Source organism: Podarcis vaucheri (genome assembly GCF_965113315.1).
Source record: "Podarcis vaucheri genome assembly, chromosome: 17".
NCBI lineage: Eukaryota > Metazoa > Chordata > Lepidosauria > Squamata > Lacertidae > Podarcis > Podarcis vaucheri.
Window position 1 is genome coordinate 35,084,352 of NC_138755.1, and position 20,954 is coordinate 35,105,305.

Sequence of the window (20,954 nt, forward strand, 5' to 3'; positions counted from 1 at the left end):
TGACTAAGCCGCTTCTGGCGAACCAGAACAGCGCACAGAAACGCTGTTTACCTTCCCGTCGGAGTGGTACCTATTTATCTACTTGCACTTTGACATGCTTTCGAACTGCTAGGTTGGCAGGAGCAGGGACCGAGCAATGGGAGCTCACCCCGTCGCGGGGATTTGAACCGCTGACCTTCTGATTGGCAAGTCCTAGACTCTGTGGTTTAACCTACAGTGCCACCCGCGTTCCATGTCTGCCTGTTAGGAAGTGATGAAAGGCACAGATATTTTGCCTACATAAAAAAAATGTGGCAATTCTAGGACTATCCTATTATAAGCCTTTTTTTTAAGAAAGTTACATTCCACTGACTTTGGTGGGACAACCCCTCTCTCCATGTGTGGGAGCCAATTCCCTATATTTAGATCCTATGCAGCTGTGGTACATGTGGACTTATCACAACCAAGTTGGTGGGGCAGGTTGCATGGGTCTCCCTCATACAGCTGGCACCCTATCCAGTTCCAGTTTAAGGGCATGCATATAGAGGCCTTATACATCCAGATAAGCAGTGCTTAGAATTAAAACCTTGTTGAATCCTAACATTCTGCCACTCTGTTCCAAATACAGTGGTACCTCAGGTTACATAAGCTTCAGGTTACAGACTCTGCTAACCCAGAAATAGTACCTCGGGTTAAGAACTATACCTCAGGATGAGAACAGAAATCGTGCTCTGGCAGCACGGCAGCAGCTGGAGGCCCCATTAGCTAAAGTGGTGCTTCAGGTTAAGAACAGTTTAAGGTTAAGAACAGACCTCCGGAACGAATTAAGTACGTAACCAGAGGTACCACTGTAAGTGTTCTCCCCAAGCCACAGAGCTCACTTGTGGCTTGCACTATGCATCAGCAGCAGCCGGTCTTACACCTTTCAATTTCACAAAATTAACCGAAATAGATCATAATCCTTCTAAAGCAGAGCAGCTATGAAACACAGCTGGAGCTTCAGGAGCTTACCAATGACATGCTCTTTTCCTGAAACAATGTGTAAGTTGTGCGTTCCGATTCTGTTAGAGTGCTGCATCCGCCATCCTTCTGAAGATCTATTTCTGGCTGATCTCTGGATCCAGAACTCTTGAAGACATCAATCTATACAACAACAACAACAACAAGCAAGCTTTTATTATTTAAAAAAAAATCCTAAAACCTCAAGGAAAACCACTAACTAAGCAAATGATGTTGATGGCTGAACACCGTCGGAAAGCTAACTATATTTTTCCAGATTAGACAATGTTTTACAGATAACCCAAAACAGCGACTAGGATTCAAAGAATTTTATGAAGCTATCTTCCACGTTACACTCTGCATTGGCTATATTCACATTTAAAAAATAATAATCACGAAAAAGGTACTTTTAGTGTCACTTTTGAGACTCCTTGAGCTAAGCAGTTCTATAATCCTGCAATGCTGATGGCTACCTATATGCCTCTGCAATGCCTGCATAAACTTCTTCCACATTCTATACTCATCTGGGACAGGACAAAAGGGAGAAAATACTACTTTGCTTTGTGACTAGGGCCATGATGACTTTCAGGGCCCCAGAGGCCACAGCAGCAGCACCAACTCCCACCAATCGCTTGATTGTGTGGTGATGAGAGTCCAAGGTCAGCCAGCCGTGGAAGGCTCAAATCCATTCATTGCAATGGGCCTACCCTTGCCCTAGAAATTTGCAGGGCAGAGACATCAGTGGGTTTCTGCTGAAAGTCAAAACAATCCTTTTTAAAGCCCTTTTGAACCCTAAGGAAATAAATGCAGGGGAGGGAAACCAGATACAGTACATTAATTCAATTACATCTGACCTGTAAATCATTTGCCTGGCAGAACTCCTTGATTGTGACCAGGAGAGGAGCCAGCATGGTAGATTTCGCTTCGGAAACGCCATCAACTCTCTTAATGTTTTCCACAGTTGTAGGCCTGAAGGAAATATTGGAGATGTTCTGTAATTTAACACCATGAGCTTCGATACATAAGGTGTATGTAGGTTAATACAAGCTACTACCATCACTGCTAATAATTTAGCCTCTGTAAGAGACCTTGAAAAATTCCTGAAGACTGCTTTCCTTAAGAGAGTAAGAACGTGTAAGAAGGTGCCAGGTTTTAAAAGAGGTAACGAAATCTTCTAGACCAGTGCCATTTCTAAGTCATGAACAATCTTCTGTGTTGATTTGCACATGTATGTTCATGATTTGATGACTCTGGAACACTTTACAACTCTCAACTGAATGTGTAAATACTTTATTTGCATTTTACATAAAGATTATCTTAAGTTTGGCTGGTGTGGTTTGTGCACACATTCCCTGCTCCCTGTGTCCTAGCCTATTATGGTCTCTGGTCAAATAGATTCTGCTAGTTTTTGTAGTGCTTTAGCTCAGACTACTGTAAAGTGGGCAATGACAGCCCATCATATCATCCTCCCTGGAAAAGACTCGCCTTGCTGGCATAAATTATTAGGTCGTCAGACAAGGTTTATCTTCTTCTTCAAACCAAAATAAAGGCTTACCTTATCACGCTCATATCAACCAGCACTTTATTGGTTGCTAGTACGGCTGGAGGAATGTCCTTCTCATTCGCCAGTTTCTGACGGGCTGTCACTAGCTTGCCATATAGCATTGTCTATTAAAGGAAAAGACAACATGTGAAGGCTGTACTGTGATGCCTATGAGGGTCTCAGAGGACGAATGGGGATGTGTATGTCCTGAGTGAGTAAACCCAAAAGGTATGTGACTCTGAAGATAAACATGAAGATGAAGATAGGTAAAGTAAAGGTAAAGGGACCCCTGACCATTAGGTCCAGTCGTGACCAACTCGGGTTGCGGCACTCATCTCACTCTATAGGCCGAGGGAGCTGGTGTACAGCTTCCGGGTCATGTGGCCAGCATGACTAAGCCGTTTCTGGTGAACCAGAGCAGTGCACGGAAACACTGTTTACCTTCCCGCTGGAGCGGTACCTATTTATCTACTTGCACTTTGATGTGCTTTCGAACTGCTAGGTTGGCAGGAGCCGGGACCGAGCAACGGGAGCTCACCTCATCGCAGGGATTCAAACCACCGACCTTCTGATCGGCAAGTCCTAGGCTCTGTGGTTTAACCCACAGCGCTACCCGCGTCCCTAGCCGTGTAATACATAAACATTAATAGAAAAGGCAACACTACAATGGGAAGGGCATTCTGGTCTCATTCTCCACCCCTAAATGCTTGTGCAAAAAGCTGCATCTTGACCCAGCGTCAAAATATATAGAATGCTGAAGACAGATGCACATCAGACGAGAGGACATCTTCACTCCAGGAAACTTCATCATTATCTGCAACTCATAAAACTAATCCACTAAGATTTCTTTAATCAGGTGACAGCCCCAGTAAACATACCATCAAATAAGGAATCACTTCAGTTGACATACTCACCTGCAATTCCTTCTCTCTTAGAGATGCAGTAGATTCTGAAGGGGTCAGAAGCCGTGGCAACTGCGCTGTGGCACTATCAAAAGAAAGGAGGCAAGTGTTCTAACTTCAATTCAGCCCCTTTATCCAGCAACTGACACAAAAATCCCTGCACCTTTTCCTTGAAATATTCAGGAAATATCCTTGGAGATAGGCGATATATTGATATATTGCCCCAAACTGGTTTGAAGTCCATATGATGAGCTCGGTTTCATAACTTCTGATGTGGCAATATACTGCGAATCAGGGTGTATGTGTGTGTGTGTTATGCAAAAATCACAATGTGGGGGAAACCATGAAGCCAGCTAATGCTTCTCTCAATTCCTGCAGCTCCTGTTAACTCTTCCAGCTCAGCTCCCCCCGCCTGATGCAGGGGGCAGAGAATCGCAAGAGCAGGCGCTGTCAAAAATCACGACGCAGGAAAAACGGTGAAGCCAGCCAATGCCTTTGTACAGCTCCATCCTTATTTCACACATCATGATATATCAATCTGTTGCTATGTTTAGCTGGTGATATATCGTGATGTTGAAAACCAGATATTGCCCAGCCTTACTTGGAAGGTTTTACCAATGAGTGAATCCAGAACCCACTGTACTGTGTCATCCATGGACGACAAAGCTCCAGGACAGCTGCCACTAGCAGCAAAGGGAGGGCGTGTTTGTGGAACATGTGGACAGGAGCAGGAATGTCCAAAAGCCTGACTTTCGTGTCAGTTCAGGCCTGCATGCCTATCTATGTATTTCATGGTTATGCAGCTATTTCCCCACCCAGCAGTCTACATGCAAGCGCAGGCAAAAGGGAGGTCGCCGGATGAATTGCAGTGGATTGCATGTTTCTGATTCCCAATCATTTAACAAGAGCAACAACCAAAAGGCTCCCCGACCCCCACCCCCAAAATAGTCTGTTAGAATCCCTGTTCCGTAGGAACTCAGATAAAAAACCGTATCTTAAACTCAGATAAAAAACCGTATCTTATATATGCAGATAATCCCAGTTCATGTGGTACAGTATGCAATTGGCCTCTTTACCCTTATTTTGCACCTGGCTGCAGTTGGTGGATTTTGTAGTTCACACACACACACACACACACACACACACACACACACAATCTCTCACTAAGCTAAAGCGTGCCCACACTTACATTAAAACAACTATTGCACAAAAGGCTGTATTTTCATTAGAACTGAAGATTTGATCAAGTTTTAGTTATTTAATCAGTGATGATGACTGCCTGCAGACCTGCATGTTGATGAGTTTTTAGGCCAAGTTGGTTCTGTTAGGCTGCTGTAATAGGAACTAGAAAAAGATTGATTTCCCATCTAACGACGAGTGGGTTTTTGCTTATTCAACTGTATGTTGTCTTACACACCCTTCAGTCTTTCGCCAATGCATCTGTATTGTGCTTTGGCTATTGTGGTAATTTAGTCATCAATTAATCATTTAAAGGGCGGATTATTAAAGAACCAAAAACTCTTGAAATGATTGACATTACTAATTGTAGCAACAAAGAAAAGGGCTTTTGTAACTGTATTGTCCCACTTACAGCGGCTGACCCAACCAACATTCTCTAAAGAGACCATAGGAAGACTAGATGGAAGAAGGAGATCTAAAAAGATATTGGGGGGGGGGGTAGAAGGTAGATAATCATTGGAAGTATTACCTTTTAGCCAAGGATGAACTTTCTCTAGAGACTTTACTTGCTTCTCGATACGAAAACTTTTCATGCAAAGACATCTTCAGGAATGCAAAATCCCAAAGCAGAAAATGAATACAAACGCAAAAATTTACTTTGAATAAATATTTATAGTAAAATACTCAAAATAATATCAGTAATTTGATAATGTGTTAACGGAATGCATCTCGTTTCAGAAAATCATTTTAGATTCCACTCCTGTAAACTCTCATGGAGATCTGAAGACAGGAGAATATAAAATGTATCCTGAGATGATTACTTGACTTCACCTGCCTAAGGTCTATTGTGTATATATCTTATGTATTTATTTCAGTTGTGATTGATACACTTTTATTAAAGTCTTGGTATCTTACTTTATTCTATTATAGTCTATGGACTAACGGAATAAACATTATTCATTCAATCAATCAATCAATCAATCTTTTAATTTTACAGTATCCAAGAAATCTTTAAAACAATATAGAATTCTAAGGCTTCATTTCCAAGTCCCTTTTGAAACACCTTTCATGAGAGAAGGAATGCAGATACAGATCTCATTTGTGCATATTGCTAAGGGAAACCATGATTTGGTGCAAACATTCAGACAGGCAACAGCAGCTTAGTATGTCCTTCAAACCCATTTCTCTCTAACACAAACCACAAGCTGAAAAATCAAAGGACAAACCTTGGTGGCAGCTCATGGCTTATCTGAAAGAGTTAAACCACACACCCAGATTCAGACAACATGCTAAGCGAAACCATATAGTTACCTAAGCTGTGTTTTGGAAGTGAGAATGGAATGTGTTATGGAAGTGAGAGCTGGACCATAAAGAAGGCTGATCGCCGAAGAATTGATGCTTTTGAATTCTGGTGCTGGAGGAGACTCTTGAAAGTCCCATGGACTGCAATAAGATCAAACCTATCCATTCTGAAGGAAATCAGCCCTGAGTGCTCGCTGGAAGGACAGATCCTGAAGCTGAGGCTCCAATACTTTGGCCACCTCATGAGAAGAGAAGACTCCCTGGAAAAGACCCTGATGTTGGGAAAGATGGAGGGCACAAGGAGAAGGGGACGACAGAGGACAAGATGATTGGAAAGTGTTCTCGAAGCTACCAGCATGAGCTTGACCAAACTGCGGGAGGCAGTGGAAGACAGGAGTGCCTGGCGTGCTCTGGTCCAGGGGGTCACGAAGAGGCGGACACGACTAAACGACTCAACAACAACAACAAAGCTGTGTTTTGTCTGCCAGAGAACCATGCTTCGTAGAGCTGCTGCACTAACTTGAGAAGTCATCATAGAATATGCCCAACTTTTCATGGGGCTCCATATCAGTAGGAAAAATTAACAGTGGTATGCAAGCTCACTTTTAGCCAAGCTTGCATCCATCGCTGTGCAATCATCACGTGTACAGCAACTCCAGAGCAAGGAAATATGTGCCCAGGGACTGGGCAGCTAGGCTTGATCCTGCCACCCTATCATATATAGCAGGTGTGCTGAACCTCTAGTTCTCCAAATGTTGTTGGGACTCCAGCTCTCATTAGCCACAGCCAAGATAGTCAATAATCAGGAATGATGGGAGTTGCATTCCATTAACAAGTGGAAGGCAACAGTTTGGCCATGCCTGACAGATAGCCTGACCAGATCACTGCCTTTGACTAGAAGGCAAGAAGCGATGCAAAAGTGCTGGTTTTTACCATACAGACCTGCTTTTCTGTTGTCAACTGAGGTGACGTTCTATAGGAGGAATTACTGGTGTTCGAAGAGGTCGGCCGATAGCTGGAAAGAGAAGGGAAATTATCTCAGCTTTACTGGTAGCAAAAACCATTCCAACAGCAAGATGCACAGCCAAGTCTTACCGTATTTTTTGCTCTATAAGACTCACTTTTTCCCACCACCCTTCTGAGTAATACCCCTCCCCACCTTCTCACTATATAGAAGGATCTGGCAACTTCTGTTTCAGTGTATCTGAAGAAGTGTGCATGCACACGAAAGCTCATACCAAGAACTAACTTAGTTGGTCTTTAAGGTGCTACTGGAAGGAATTTTTTTATTTTGACTATGGCAGACCAACACGGCTACCTATCTGTAACTCCCTCCTAAAAAGTAAGGGGAAATGTGTGTGTGTGTCTTATGGACCGAATGCAGGCTGCACAGCTATCGCTGAAGCCAGAACAGCAAGAGGGATTGCTGCTTTCACTGCGCAGCGATCCCTCTTGCTGTTCTGGCTTCTGAGATTCAGAATATATTTTTTCTTGTTTTCCTCCTCCAAAAACTAGGTGCGTCTTGTGGTCTGGTGCATCTTATAGAGCGAAACATACGGTACTTTTGCAGAATGCAAAGTCACAAATGTTAATGATTTCAAAGTGCAGCTTCTATTTACTTTCAGGCCAATCTCTAAGGCAGTGAAGTTCAACTCTCTGAAAACTGAGGCACTCCTGTAGTATATCACCATATCCCGCAAAACCTAACCACTTTTCCCTGTCTGCCACCAACCTGCCATATTTTTTTCTTCACCACTTTGGTCTAATAGTAATATTAGTTATATTCTAGAAGACAATTGCAATACCTTTCCCCTGCCATACAAACCTGAACAAAACAAACAATGACACATGCCCTTATTTTGTCAAACAGAGGACTCAATTTGAACAATCAGCACAGAAAGGTTTAAAGTGGGAGATGGCAACCTTAAATCGTGGTCACATTTGAAAACCGGAGAAACCGTCGTGGGTACCACACACAACTTAACCTACTACCCTGATGCAACAGAAAACTCCAATGAAGCTCAATTTTTTTTTGGGGGGGGGGGCTGCCAATAAAGGCCTCTGCAGATATGTGTGTGCCCATGAGAGTTATGCTGGCACTTGCTAGTTTAGGGCCATGAGACTGCACAAGGCCGCACTAGCATTTGTTCTTTTTCTACACCAGTACCAACAATAGAGGGACGCAGGTGGCACTGTGGGTTAAACCACAGAGCCTAGGACTTGCCAATCAGAAGGTTGGCGGTTCGAATCCCCATAACGGGGTGAGCTCCTGTTGCTCGGTCCCTGTTCCTGCCAACCTAGCAGTTCGAAAGCACATCAAAGTGCAAGTAGATAAATAGGTACCGCTCCGGCGGGAAGGTAAAAGGTGTTTCCGTGTGCTGCTCTGGTTCTCCAGAAGCAGCTTAGCCATGCTGGCCACATGACCCGGAAGCTGTATGCTGGCTCCCTCAGCCAATAAAGCGAGATGAGCGCCGCAACTCCAGAGTCAGCCACGACTGGACCTAATGGTCAGGGGTCCCTTTTCCTTTACCAACAATAGAGTTCCATTTTGTTTTTGTTTTTTAAAATCATTTTTATTAATTTTCCAATAAAAACACCCAATTAAGATATCCAATCATAATATTCCAATTTAAATAAAATAAAAACTAAAATAAAATATTTTTATTTATTATAATAGAGTTCCATTTTGAAGCTCCCAGGTGAAAGCTGGGAGGGTCCATCCCTTTCTGTGTGAGACAAGGGTTAGGATCTACCTTTGAGAGAGAACTTTGTATTTTCTTTCTTTCTTTCTATTTTCATTTAGATTAGTTTTTTTATTGTATTATGAAAAAGCTTCCATTTTTTAAATGAAAACAATGTTCCATTTCAACAGGTGAGCTTTCAAAATGATCCAGACCTAATGTTTGGCAGCCTGGAAGCACTTACACAAATAAGCATTGTTAACTTCAGTACTTAGGCAGGCCATGGTTACCTTAAAGGAGACTTCATTAAGTGCAGTTCCTCATTAGCCTGAAGCAGAAGCTTCTGTCCTGATTCCTTTCTTGCTTTACAGAGCCAGTCTTTACCCTGAGACAGACGAAACAAATTATGGCTCAATATGGTGCTGCCAAAACAACCAATTAATAGAGCACCTTCTTTAGTTGCAAACTTACTGTCTGCGTCAGCTTGCACTTGGTTGTAAATTTGCGTTGGCCAGAAACCTCTGTAAGAAAGCCCTCTAAGATCAGTTGCCGGCCTAATGACTTCCACCAGTTCTCTGGCCAGTCCTTCCCACTTCCGAAGAGAGGATGACTTCGGTATTGTTCTGGGAGGCGTTCAGAATACTGAAATTAAAAAAGGAAGAAGCCAGAAATATAACTAAAATCTGAAGAACCGTTTCAGATGTTCCCTGGACTTCCTGTTCCTGCAGAGGACCACGACTTCAGAAGTACATTCACATCGTTCTCAAGTAGAAGATGCTCACATAAATGGCTGGGCGGTATCTGGTTTTCAACACTGAGCTATGTCACCAGATAAACATAGCAATATACCAATATATTGCAATGTCTGAAATAAGGATAGAGCGTTGGCTTGCTTCACGGTTTTCCCTGCATTGAGATTTTTGCATAATGTGTGGGTGCACACACTTTGATTTGCAATATATTGCCAGGTCAAAAATTATGAAACCAACATCACGATATGGACTCCAAACAGGTTACGACAATATATTGATATATTGCCCAGCTCTGCTTATGTAAAGACAGCTCTTTTCAGCATGGCTGCATTGTGCAGGAGGAAACCATTCTACTGGGATTGTATTGGGGTGGGAAAAACACATAGTAACACCTCATCAGACTGTATGTGACTGCAAGCTTATTTCCATCCAAACGTATCATTTTTTTAATTGAAAAACAGGTGATTCACTATAGGATTACTATGTCCACTTCCAGACTGTGTGCTATCTTGTGGGTGGGGTTCAATCGCATGCCAACAAATTCAGATTGTACAATTTAAGTCGATTTAATGTTCTTGTTGAACAGAGTAACTTTTGAAAAACGAACTTTTTGCAGTAAGGAAAGTAAAGGAATAAGAAATTGCACTGGAAAGAGCAGGATAACCATTGCTTAACACCTTGTTGTATAACCTCCCTGTAAACATATCAGAATCAATGATCAATAAGCAGCGGATGAATGAATCAGGATGAATGTTCAAGAAATACAAGTATATAGGCTTCTTCTGAAAAACCCAAGACACACTTTTCAGTAAAGCACTTTTGCTGGAGATTATGGTGTTTGGGAGGCTGGTACAAATGCAAAACCGGCATGAGATTAGACATGCTTCCCCACACCTCCTCACTTTTGGAGCATGGAATCTCACCCACACTGCAAACCTAATTATAGGAATACAGTGTTGTTGCATTGACATTGGTGCTCTATGCTGTTTAGCACAGGGTCTGAGACTCTTATTTTCAGCCTTGGTTAGGAGATAGGAATAGGGATTCTTTTTAAGTGCCAGCTCAAGTCTGTCGTGTTTGTTTAGGCGTCTAGTGCACTTTTATCTGGTATTTAGTTGCTGTTTTGTTCTATTAAGCTGATCCCCATGACCTTATTTCATATTTTAATCTTTACCATGTTTTAAACTAACTTTTTTGTGAGACCTTGAAAGGGTCAACCACACATCCCTTAAATAAACAATCAATCTTGAGATTAAAATGCAAGAAAAAAATATTGCTGAAGTCTAACAAGCATCAAAATAACATCAGCCGCTGTATTTTAAAGTTCCGTACTTTTCTTTGTTTTAACAAGGGTAGTATACGATTTCATTCAAGGCAACTTCTTAATTTGAAGATTCCCAGGAGGACTTGTTCACCACGGAAGACTGACTCAAATTTCAAACAACAGGTGAAATCTGATCTCTCTTGTGACCCACCTGAAACCTGTCTAGGAGCACACCTGTGCATATTGTTACCAAAAGAGTCTACCAGGCTGAACAAAACTGAGGATAACACAACTCTTCATAAACTATGGGTGAATGTTGTATAAGGTAAACAATGCATATTCATAAGGCGCGATTGGTAAAAGGTATTTCCAACCGTAAACACTTTTAAACCCAAAAAGCTGCTGAATTAAGCTTTACAACCAGAACAAAACTTGATTAGAATTAACATTCAGCTTTCACAACAAGCTCTGAAAATAAGCAAGAACAATTAGAGAACACAGACACCTGTCGCAAGAAGTCAATAAGAGAAGCCCCTTAGTGCAAGTGATGGGAAATTTTCTGATGCCTTCTAAACTCAGCGTACAAATGTCAACTGCATATAATCTTTTGAGGGCCTCCTCCTAAGGCATTTTCTGGTTTGCTGCTGAACTTTCTGCAGTCCACAGAAAACTAAAATAGCGGCCCACAGAGGGAAAGTCTGGTCTTCCAGATTGAGTAGGTGGCAGAAGGAGAGACAGTTAAGCACTGGAAACTGCAAGGGGCGAGAACGTTGTTGCGCGTGTGTCAGGGGTTCAGGAGCAGAGGCACAGGAAAGAGAAGAGATAGAGAGCGAGGGGGAGGAATCAGAAGGAAATATGAGCGAGGACGGCGGCCCGAGATCCCCGAGTCTTTCCAGTGAATCGGAAGACTCGCAGAAAGGAGCGCCCGTGGCCAGAGCAAGGGGGGGACCCAGGGGGACACCCCAGGAAGGAGGGACCCGAGGGGACTCAGAGAGCAGCAGTTGGAAATCGGGACCAGCTTCCCCAACAGGGCGCAGTAGGGAGGAAGGGTGCCAGGTATCGGGATCCGGCAGCCCACCGCAGGAGGGAGAGCATGAGTCAGGATTGGCCACACCTCCGTCGGGGAGCGAGGAAACGGTCAGGAGGAAGGTGGAAGGTTGGGCGCGCGTGCCAAGTTCAAATACACAGGAAGGCGGCACAGTAAGCAGCCCGGAAAGGGAGCCGGGTCCCAAAGCCCGCCGCAAGGAGGGAGAAGGGTCCGGGGGGTCTGCGTCAGAAGAGTCCAGGAAGGAAGAGACCCAGGGGGGCAGAGGGACCCAGAGAAGAAGGGAAAGACGGAAGAGGTGGAGTAAGGCGAGGGTATTAAGTTGGTGTACAGGAGGCGGAGACTCAGACAGAGCTTCGCCGGTCTAGCGATTAAGACGTAGAGCTGCACGCTACGGCTTGAGAATGGAAACTGTAACTCAATAAAGACTTTTATAAAGTAAACGCTGGCTAGCGTGATCCTCTGTGAGCTGGGATCTGGAAGCAGCTCTGACAGCGTGGGTTCTGCTTCCCAGCTTCCCGCAGGTACCTCGTTGGCCACTGGAAGAACAAGATGCTAGACTATATGGACCACTGGCCTGATCCAACAAGCTCTTCCTTTTGCTCTTAACTCTCGTGTAAAGATAAAGCCAACTGGAAGCACAACTCCCCCGCACCCCGGCCACATAAAATGTACCTAGGATCCATGGCACCCTTGCAGTCGTTTGTAATTGGTGTCCAAACCCCCACTCTCAGCAATGAAAAAACACGCAGTTAAAATCCACTCCAGTCCTCTCCAACTGGTGTAACCAAGTAAAAACAGAATTTATAATACAGGCAAAATGCTAATGTTTTCCCAACCCTATTTCGAAAAACTGGGGGGATAGAATGGACCCCATACAGCAGGGATGTCCAACTGGTCGACCATGACTGAGGTGATAGCAGTCGGTCGCGGGCTCATTTTTGTCCATGGTGGAAAAATACCTGTAGCCCCCCGCTCTGTCCTTCATTCACGCAGGATAGGTAAAACAGAAGACGGAGTTATCGCTGCTCGTGTGATTTGTTGCTAAGTGATTTATGACCTGGCCCCCCTAAAACAGCTTAGGCGTACCCCCCTAAAAAAAAGCTTAACAACTCTGAACTCCCCCCCAAATGGGTAGACCACTACCAATTTTTTATTCTGGGAGTAGATCGCAGTCTCTTGGGAGTTTGACATCCCTGCCATATAGTTTAGGCAACTAATAGTTTCACTTTCTCATCCATTTCAGTGTTTCGAAACCCTGATAGATTGGTAAGTCAAACGAGCAGACTCTTAAAAGTGTTGAGAAGAGCCGAATAACAGTTTAACAGACTTTTTCAAACAGCTCCTGGGACCTAGAGTAACCACATTATCCCTCCTATGGTAATATTTCCCCTAAAACATACCAAACCTGCCTATATTGACATGTTATTATTGGTTTGGGTTTTTTTGCCTGCAGGGTGTATCCCCCCCCCCCCCCGCAGAAGGGATTTAACACCCTGAACTAGTTCAGTCCAGGAAAAGCTTTACCACTTCATTCTGCTGCTAAATAAACTGGCCCTTATTATATTGAAGTTACAGGTGGGCAAGCTGAGGCAGAAAGGGTGGCTTGCTTTTAGGCACCTACAGCTGAGATTTGAACCAGGGAATTCTTGGCCCGCAGCTCATACTCTAACCACTGCACAAAAGCAGCTCTCCTACATGACACACGGTCCCCAGCAAAGCACACATAAGGGATTGTTGAGCGCTTCACAAATGCATCACCTTTAAAGCAAGAAATTACCGAATTTTTCCGTCTATAAGACGCCCCCATGTATAAGACGCCCCCTATTTTGGGGGACTCTGATTTTTAAAAATGGGGGGAGATCTATCCGTGTTTAAGACGCCCTCAAATTTTGGACATTGTTTTTTAAGGGAAAAAACCCTTATACATGGAAAAATACGGTAAGTCTTTCCTCCCAAAGTGCTGCACATCAGCCAGTTAAGATTCAGACCTTTCTTCCTACACATTTGTATCAAGGAATGTGTTTCTAACAGATTTGTTTCTAATTAGGTACTCCTTAAAAACAAAAGGTTTGAAGCGATATCTGGATGTAATAAGCAAACAATTAGAAGTCTACACACTGTCTCTTAAAAACAAATTCATAGCCTTTCAGTTTCTGTACAAAAGGACAGAGCTTCCTTTTCTTCAAGTTTGGGACGGTCTTCAATGAGAACCAGAAGGCACAGGAAAAACACCTCTCCCTCCTTCCCTCCTACACATACAGACAGCCAAGAGGATTAAAGAGCTGTTAACAAACCACCCCATAAGCTGTAACACTTACAGATCCTCTGAGAAACAGGACTGGGACACCCATGCCAAACCTCTCGTTTAAAGCACATACTGCAGACATCAACTGGTATGCTTGCCGGCCAAAATCCTGCAAACTGTCTTCTGTATTGACCACAGGAGTACGTTGAATGTTCCTAAAAGCACAGGAACAAAAATAAGGTTTGTGTGATATGTATAAAACAACAACAGAGGACAAAAAGTGTGTGTGTGTGTGTGTGTGTGTGTGTGTGCCATGAGCGAACACACAGGGAGCAAGTTCTGGTGGGGGACCTGTGGCCCTCCAGATGTTACTGGTCTGCAACTCCCATCAGTACAGCCAGGACAGCCAATGGTGAGGCATGATGGGAACTGTAGTCCAGCAATATCGGGCCAGTCACCAGTTAACCACCGTTGCCAGTGTGGTGTAGTTAAGAGCGGTAGACTCGTAATCTGGTGAACCAGGTTCGCTTCCCTGCTCCTCCACATGCAGCTGCTGGGTGACCTTGGACCAGTCACACTTCTCTGAAGTCTCTCAGCCCCACTCACCTCACAGAGTGTTTGTTGTCGGGGAGGAAGGGAAAGGAGATTGTTAGCCACTTTGAGACTCCATAAGGGGAGTGAAAGGCAGGATATCAAGTCCAAACACCACTTCTTCTTCTTCTTGATCTAGGCCAGGCTTCCTCAAACTCGGCCCGCCAGATGTTTTGGGACTACAACTCCCATCATCCCTAGTTAACAGGACCAGTGGTCAGGGATGATGGGAACTGTAGTCTCAAAACATCTGGAGGGCCAAGTTTGAGGAAGCCTGCTCTAGGTTTCTCAAACTTGGGTGCCCAGCTGTTGCTGGACTACAACTCCCATCATCCCTGACTGCTGGTTTGCCCTCGCTTCCCCCAATCTCCCATGTCTCTGCTAACTGGCACGCAACAAAATGGCTGCAGCACCTCTGTACATAAAGCTGTGTTCCTGGAATGTAAGCCCCCCCCCCCTTCATAATGCCGATCGCCTGATAGGAATGATCAGCATCATATCCCGCATGCCACGAGTGCTCAGGTCTGTGGCTCAGGTGTGAACCAACAGGGTTTGAAAAGAGGAATCACTACAGCAATGGAGATGTGAGCAGAGGCGTTGTCATCCTCGCTCCAAAAGGAACTTCTATCCCCTCTCCACAGCTCGCCTTAGACCACATGGTCAGGCAAACTTCAGATACTGCTACAGAACAGGGGTGGGTGGGGCTAAAGTCCATAGATTTCTAGGGACGGGGAAAGTACTTGCCAAAATGGGGCATGCAAGAACCGGATCTTTTGTGAGAAAAGGTACGATACAGAATATCATAAGGTCGGGCAATCTGTTGCCATGATGCAAATCCTTAGAGCGTTTGCATTGTGTCTTAAAATATAATATTCATACCGTTCAAGCTACATGACTGAGCAAATAAAGCAAAACAAAGAGGTTCGGCTCTCTGTGTAGCTTCTCCACCATTATACAATTTTATTTATACAGTCAAAGCTCGGGTTGCGAACGCTGCGGGTTGCGCGTTTTTGGGTTACGGACCGCGCCAAACCCGGAAGTACTGGAACGGGTTACTTCCGGGTTTCGGCGCTTGCACAGAACCACTAAATCGCACTTTGCACATGCGCAGAAGCACGGCAGATGCAGCACAACAGGTTGCAAACGCTGCGGGTTGGGAATGCGCCTCCTGCACTGATCATGTTTGCAACCCGAGGTTCCACTGTAAATACAGATGGCTGGGGAGGTTAGGGAAAGAACAGCAATTAAAACACAGGCATGAAGCAAGGCAGGGGAGCCAACCTTCTATTGTAAAGGTAAAGATAAAGGGACCCCTGGCAGTTAGGTCCAGTCGTGGCCGACTCTAGGGTTGCGGCGTTCATCTCGCTTTATTGGCCGAGGGAGCTGGCATACAGCTTCCGGGTCATGTGGCCAGCATGACTAAGCCGCTTCTGGCGAACCAGAGCAGCGCACGGAAACGCCGTTTACCTTCCCACCGGAGCAGTACCTATTTATCTACTTGCACTTTGATGTGCTTTTGAACTGCTAGGTTGGCAGGAGCAGGGACCGAGCAACAGGAGCTCACCCCGTCGCGGGGATTTGAACCACCGACCTTCTGACCAGCAAGTCCTAGGCTCTGTGGTTTAACCCACCGTGCCACCCGCGTCCCAAACTTTATTGTACATCAGCCATAAATCAAGTCCGAAGTATGAGCTAGTGATGCTTGGGTGTGCACAAGAGTACAGTACACAGCTCCTTCTCCTCAGATCCCTGGCTGCAGTTGTGCCTCTAGTCTAAGGCCATGCGGCAGAAGGCCGGGGTGTGGGGGGACGGACAAGCAGGAGTATAAGTCTGTCTTTGTGTCATATTACCAGGCCTGCAGGCCCACCTGACTAGTGTCCAGATGTGGCCTTTGCCAGACCAGGCTGGTCTACCATGAACTATGGAAGAGGCCCTGGTTAGGTCAAGGAATTTAGGATATAAGATTTACCGTATTTTTTGTTCTATAAGATGCACCAGACCACAAGACGCACCTAGTTTTTGGAGGAGGAAAACAAGAAAAAAAAATATTCTGAATCCCAGAAGCCAGAACAACAAGAGGGATCGCTGCGCAGCGAAAACAGCGATCCCTCTTGCTGTTCTGGCTTCTGGGATAGCTGCGCAGCCTGCATTCGCTCCATAAGACGCACACACATTTCCCCTTACTTTTTAGGAGGGAAAAAGTGAGTCTTATAGAGCAAAAAATACGGTAATATTTGCCTTCACAACTTGAGCTCAGTGCCCACAGTCGTTCTCCGACATAAATTCAAAGAAGACCTTTTCATTTTTATTACTTGGCTTTTTAAGGATGGATTTTAAATTTGAAACGAAAGCCATAATCCTGCGAGTCAGCTTTTGATTGGGAATTGCAGGATGGCACCTTGCACCATTTACCCTAAAAGTAACAACATTTGAAGAAAACTTCATTAACAGAGAGCCATTAGAGACCTATTGCTGCTTGTCATATAAGCTGTGGGAAGACAGTTCCAAACCTTTAATCTTTTGGGAGGAACATTTACCTGGATCTGCAATTATCGCAACATTTTTCTGTTCCCATGATACCCGATGAGGCCTTTCGGAGTTGTTTGTCTTCGAAATGTGACAAAATGATTCTACCCAAGAGAACATGGGGAATTAAATAAAAGAACAAGAATTTACATGTTAAATTCATTGAAGAAAACAATGAGCAGAAATCACCATCATTAATTAGTTCACCTGGGAGCTAATTTATCTTGCTTGAATCGTCCCGAGACGGGCATATATTTTTTTTTCAAAGTATGAGCTTCAAGGTGCAAATACAAAAATGTACCAGAATGCAAGCGGCACTTTACAAAACTTTGAAAGATTTTCATTGAGCTGTGTTGACAGCTCCTGATTGTTACTTGCTAAAATATAAAGTATAACACGTACTTTCTCCTGCAGCTATTCAAGCTGAGGTATTTCTCAATCTTTGCCATCATCTTCAGTTTGTACAGGCGAAATTTTTCATTACGTATCTCACTGAGTAGGTGTCTTAAAAAGAAAATGGGGGAGAGAAGGAGAAAATTTGAAATGAAACATTCATTATCTCCCTGTCACCTTCCAAGAAAATATAAAATTTGCACAAACATCCTACACACATGCTTTTCATGCAATATAAATCGGTCATAGCTATAAATGGAGCAAGAAATGAAGAGCGAGTAAATGCACACTGAAATTTCATACAGTGGTGCCTCGCAAGACGAAAATAATCCGTTCCGCGAGTCTCTTCGTCTAGCGGTTTTTTCGTCTTGCAAAGCAACCCTATTAGCGGCTTAGCGGATTAGCGCTATTAGCAGTTTAGCGGCTATTAAAGGCTTAGCGGCTAAAAGGCTATTAGCGGCTTAGAAAAAGGGGGGAAAGCGAAAAAAATCGCAAGACTCGCAAGACGTTTCGTCTTGCGAAGCAAGCCCATTGGGAAATTCGTCTTGTGAAGCGCATCGAAAAACGGAAAACCCTTTCGTCTAGCGGGTTTTTCGTCTTGCGAGGCATTCGTCTTGCGGGGCACCACTGTATTGTCATTGTCCATATATTGCCATGTTGTCACGATTTCTCTAGTTATATGCAGATACAGTGGTACCTCAGGTTACATACACTTCAGGTTACAGACGCTTCAGGTTACAGACTCTGCTAACCCAGAAATAGTGCTTCAGGTTAAGAACTTTGCTTCAGGATGAGAACAGAAATCGGGCTCCGGCGGCGCGGCAGCAGCAGGAGGCCCCATTAGCTAAAGTGGTGCTTCTGGTTAAGTACTTAACCTGATGTACCACTGTATTCTGTCTATATAAAACAGACTGACACCATAGACAGAAACTGCAGTCTGACTGGGCAAAGTAACATTAAAAACAATGATATCACAATTTTATAACACATCTCAAGCATATAAAGTATTTCACATACACTGGGTGGGATTCAACTATGTGTTGTGTGTGTGTGGAATTAGGCCCACTTGCCCAACAGGACTCCCCCCTCTCTCTCCTCCTCCCACGCACTCCCTAAATATGCTCTGGGGGTTGGGGGGGTGAATCCCAGAACAGGTTTAGGGGACACGTGAGGGATGAATGGGGGGGGGGGTGTCAGCAGACCTCATTCCTCGTGTGCATATCCCACTTAATGCTACACTGAGTTCCACCGACTACCTCAATGGTCATGTTCAGACATCACACTAAACCAGAGTTTAGAGTAACAAGAACAAGATGCAGTGAGCCTTGAGCTCTTGCATACTCCATGATCTTCGGTGCCCATCAGAAGGAGTTCAGAAGCTTTTGCTTGAAAGTTAGTTAGCACGGGTCTAAACCACTGAGCCTCTTGGGCTTGCCGATCAGAAGGTTGGCGGTTCGAATCCCCACAACGGGGTGAGCTCCCGTTGCTCGGTCCCAGCTCCTGCCAACCTAGCAGTTCAAAAGCACATCAAAGTGCAAGTAGATAAATAGGTACCGCTCCAGCGGGAAGGTAAACGGCGTTTCTGTGCGCTGCTCTGGTTTCGCCAGAAGCGGCTTAGTCATGCTGGCCACATGACCCGGAAGCTGTCTGCGGACAAACGCCGGCTCCCTCAGCCTATAAAGTGAGATGAGCGCCACAACCCCAGTCGTCTGCGACTGGACTCAACTGTCAGGGATCCTTTACCTTTTTTTGTTTGTCTGTTATATTTATATATCATTTCACACTCTCAGAAGCATCCCAAAAACATTTACAATAAAAGATTGTTTGGACCAACAGTAGCTTTTTGTGTTGCCCAAACCCAACAAACTGTGGTTGATCTTAACTATGGTTTGTTTGAAAAAGGTTACATTCAAACACTGGGTTATGAAACTGGCTTGTTAAGACAAACCATGGGTAAACATTGTTGTTGTTGTTGTTTAGTCGTGTCCGACTCTTTGTGACCCCATGGACCAGAGCACGCCAGGCACTCCTGTCTTCCACTGCCTCCTGCAGTTTGGTCAAACTCATGTTTGTAGTTTGTCCAGCCATCTCATCCTCTGTTGTCCCCTTCTCCTTGTGCCCTCCATCTTTCCCAGCATCAGGGTCTTTTCCAGGGAGTCTTCTCTTCCCATGAGGTGGCCAAAGTATTGGAGCCTCAGCTTCAGGATCTGTCCTTCCAGTGAGCACTCAGGGCTGATTTCCTTAAGAATGGATAGGTTTGATCTTCTTGCAGTCCATGGGACTCTCAAGAGTCTCCTCCAGCAAACATTAATAACATTTTAAATAATAACACTTTAAGACTGGGCTGGCAAGTTAAAATGTGGTTCTCTGAAATCAGAAGCAAAAGTTTCCAAACTTCCAAACTGAGGAGAGAGGAAAGCATGGTAGGCCAGTAGTATTGGTTACCTGTTGAAACTCATGTCACCTGGCGTCCATAATACATAGCAAGAGGCAGGAAGCCCATCACGACCAGCCCTTCCAATTTCCTGATAATACGATTCCATTTCCTTTGGCGCTCCATAATGAATAATTGTCCGGATGTCTGCTTTATTGATGCCCATTCCAAAAGCTACAGTCGCTACTATACACTGAAAAATAACCACCATATCAGTTTTTAACTCCACTTTAATATCGACGCATGGAAAAAAATTGATGTGCTTACAACAGTTTAATGTGTCCAGCTACATAAAGTATATACTATGGCTATGTCTCCAGTTGCACTCATTAAAGGCAGTGAAATCAAAGTACAGTAGTACCTCGGGTTACATACGCTTCAGGTTACACACTCCGCTAACCCAGAAATAGTGCTTCAGGTTAAGAACTTTGCTTCAGGATGAGAACAGAAATCGGGCTCTGGCGGTGCGGCGGCAGCAGGAGGCCCCATTAGCTAAAGTGGTGCTTCAGGTTAAGAACAGTTTCAGGTTAAGAATGGACCTCTGGAACGAATTAAGTACTTAACATGAGGTACCACTGTAGCCAAACTGGAGTTATATCGGGCACAGCCCAGTAAAAGGTACTACCTGAATGTCCAGTTTAAAGCAATAGAACAAGCCATGCAGCCAAATCCTATGAACATATAGTCAGAGGCAGGGGCTTACGAAGTGGGGGGCCCCCCGCCCTGGGTGCCACTCTGGGGTGTGTGTGTGTGACAAGATGGCCCCTGCCTCCCCCCAGCTGTAGAGCAGTTGAGGGTGCATGCAGTCTGTATGGGCGCCGCTCGCACAGCAACCGTATAGGGCGCCGCACACAAGCGGCAGCCCATATGGCCGCCTCGCGTGAGTGGCACCCATACTGAGGAAGGCCATCTTGTCAACCCCTCCCCCCGAGTGGCACCCAGGGCAGCCTATGTATGGATGTCGCGTGTGCGTCACCGGGCTGGGCGTCCCGCCCCAGGTTCCTCTGCCACTGGTCAGAGATATTGCTGAATTCAATTGGATTCACTCCCAGGTTAAAGTGTGCACGGAATCACAACCTTAGTTGCAACCAGTTTAAATTTTATTGATGTCACTGG

At 44.7% G+C, this 20,954-nt stretch overlaps 2 protein-coding genes across 2 annotated transcripts in view; one reads left to right on the forward strand and one right to left on the reverse strand.

Moving 5' to 3' along the window:
- The window catches only part of PURG (purine rich element binding protein G), a 228,491-nt gene that overhangs the window by 174,252 nt on the left and 33,285 nt on the right, over nucleotides 1-20,954 (forward strand). The gene's annotated exons all lie outside the window — the stretch shown is intronic.
- The window catches only part of WRN (WRN RecQ like helicase), a 57,882-nt gene that overhangs the window by 9,429 nt on the left and 27,499 nt on the right, over nucleotides 1-20,954 (reverse strand). The window contains exons 20-31 of the mRNA XM_082204563.1: nucleotides 19,850-20,031; nucleotides 17,414-17,515; nucleotides 17,023-17,115; nucleotides 13,968-14,109; nucleotides 9,057-9,227; nucleotides 8,876-8,970; nucleotides 6,847-6,919; nucleotides 5,132-5,205; nucleotides 3,436-3,508; nucleotides 2,534-2,646; nucleotides 1,833-1,947; nucleotides 991-1,122 (exon numbers count right to left, since the gene is read on the reverse strand). Of these exons, the coding sequence (XP_082060689.1) occupies nucleotides 991-1,122; nucleotides 1,833-1,947; nucleotides 2,534-2,646; nucleotides 3,436-3,508; nucleotides 5,132-5,205; nucleotides 6,847-6,919; nucleotides 8,876-8,970; nucleotides 9,057-9,227; nucleotides 13,968-14,109; nucleotides 17,023-17,115; nucleotides 17,414-17,515; nucleotides 19,850-20,031 (1,365 nt within the window). The remainder of the gene's footprint in view (nucleotides 1-990; nucleotides 1,123-1,832; nucleotides 1,948-2,533; nucleotides 2,647-3,435; nucleotides 3,509-5,131; nucleotides 5,206-6,846; nucleotides 6,920-8,875; nucleotides 8,971-9,056; nucleotides 9,228-13,967; nucleotides 14,110-17,022; nucleotides 17,116-17,413; nucleotides 17,516-19,849; nucleotides 20,032-20,954) is intronic.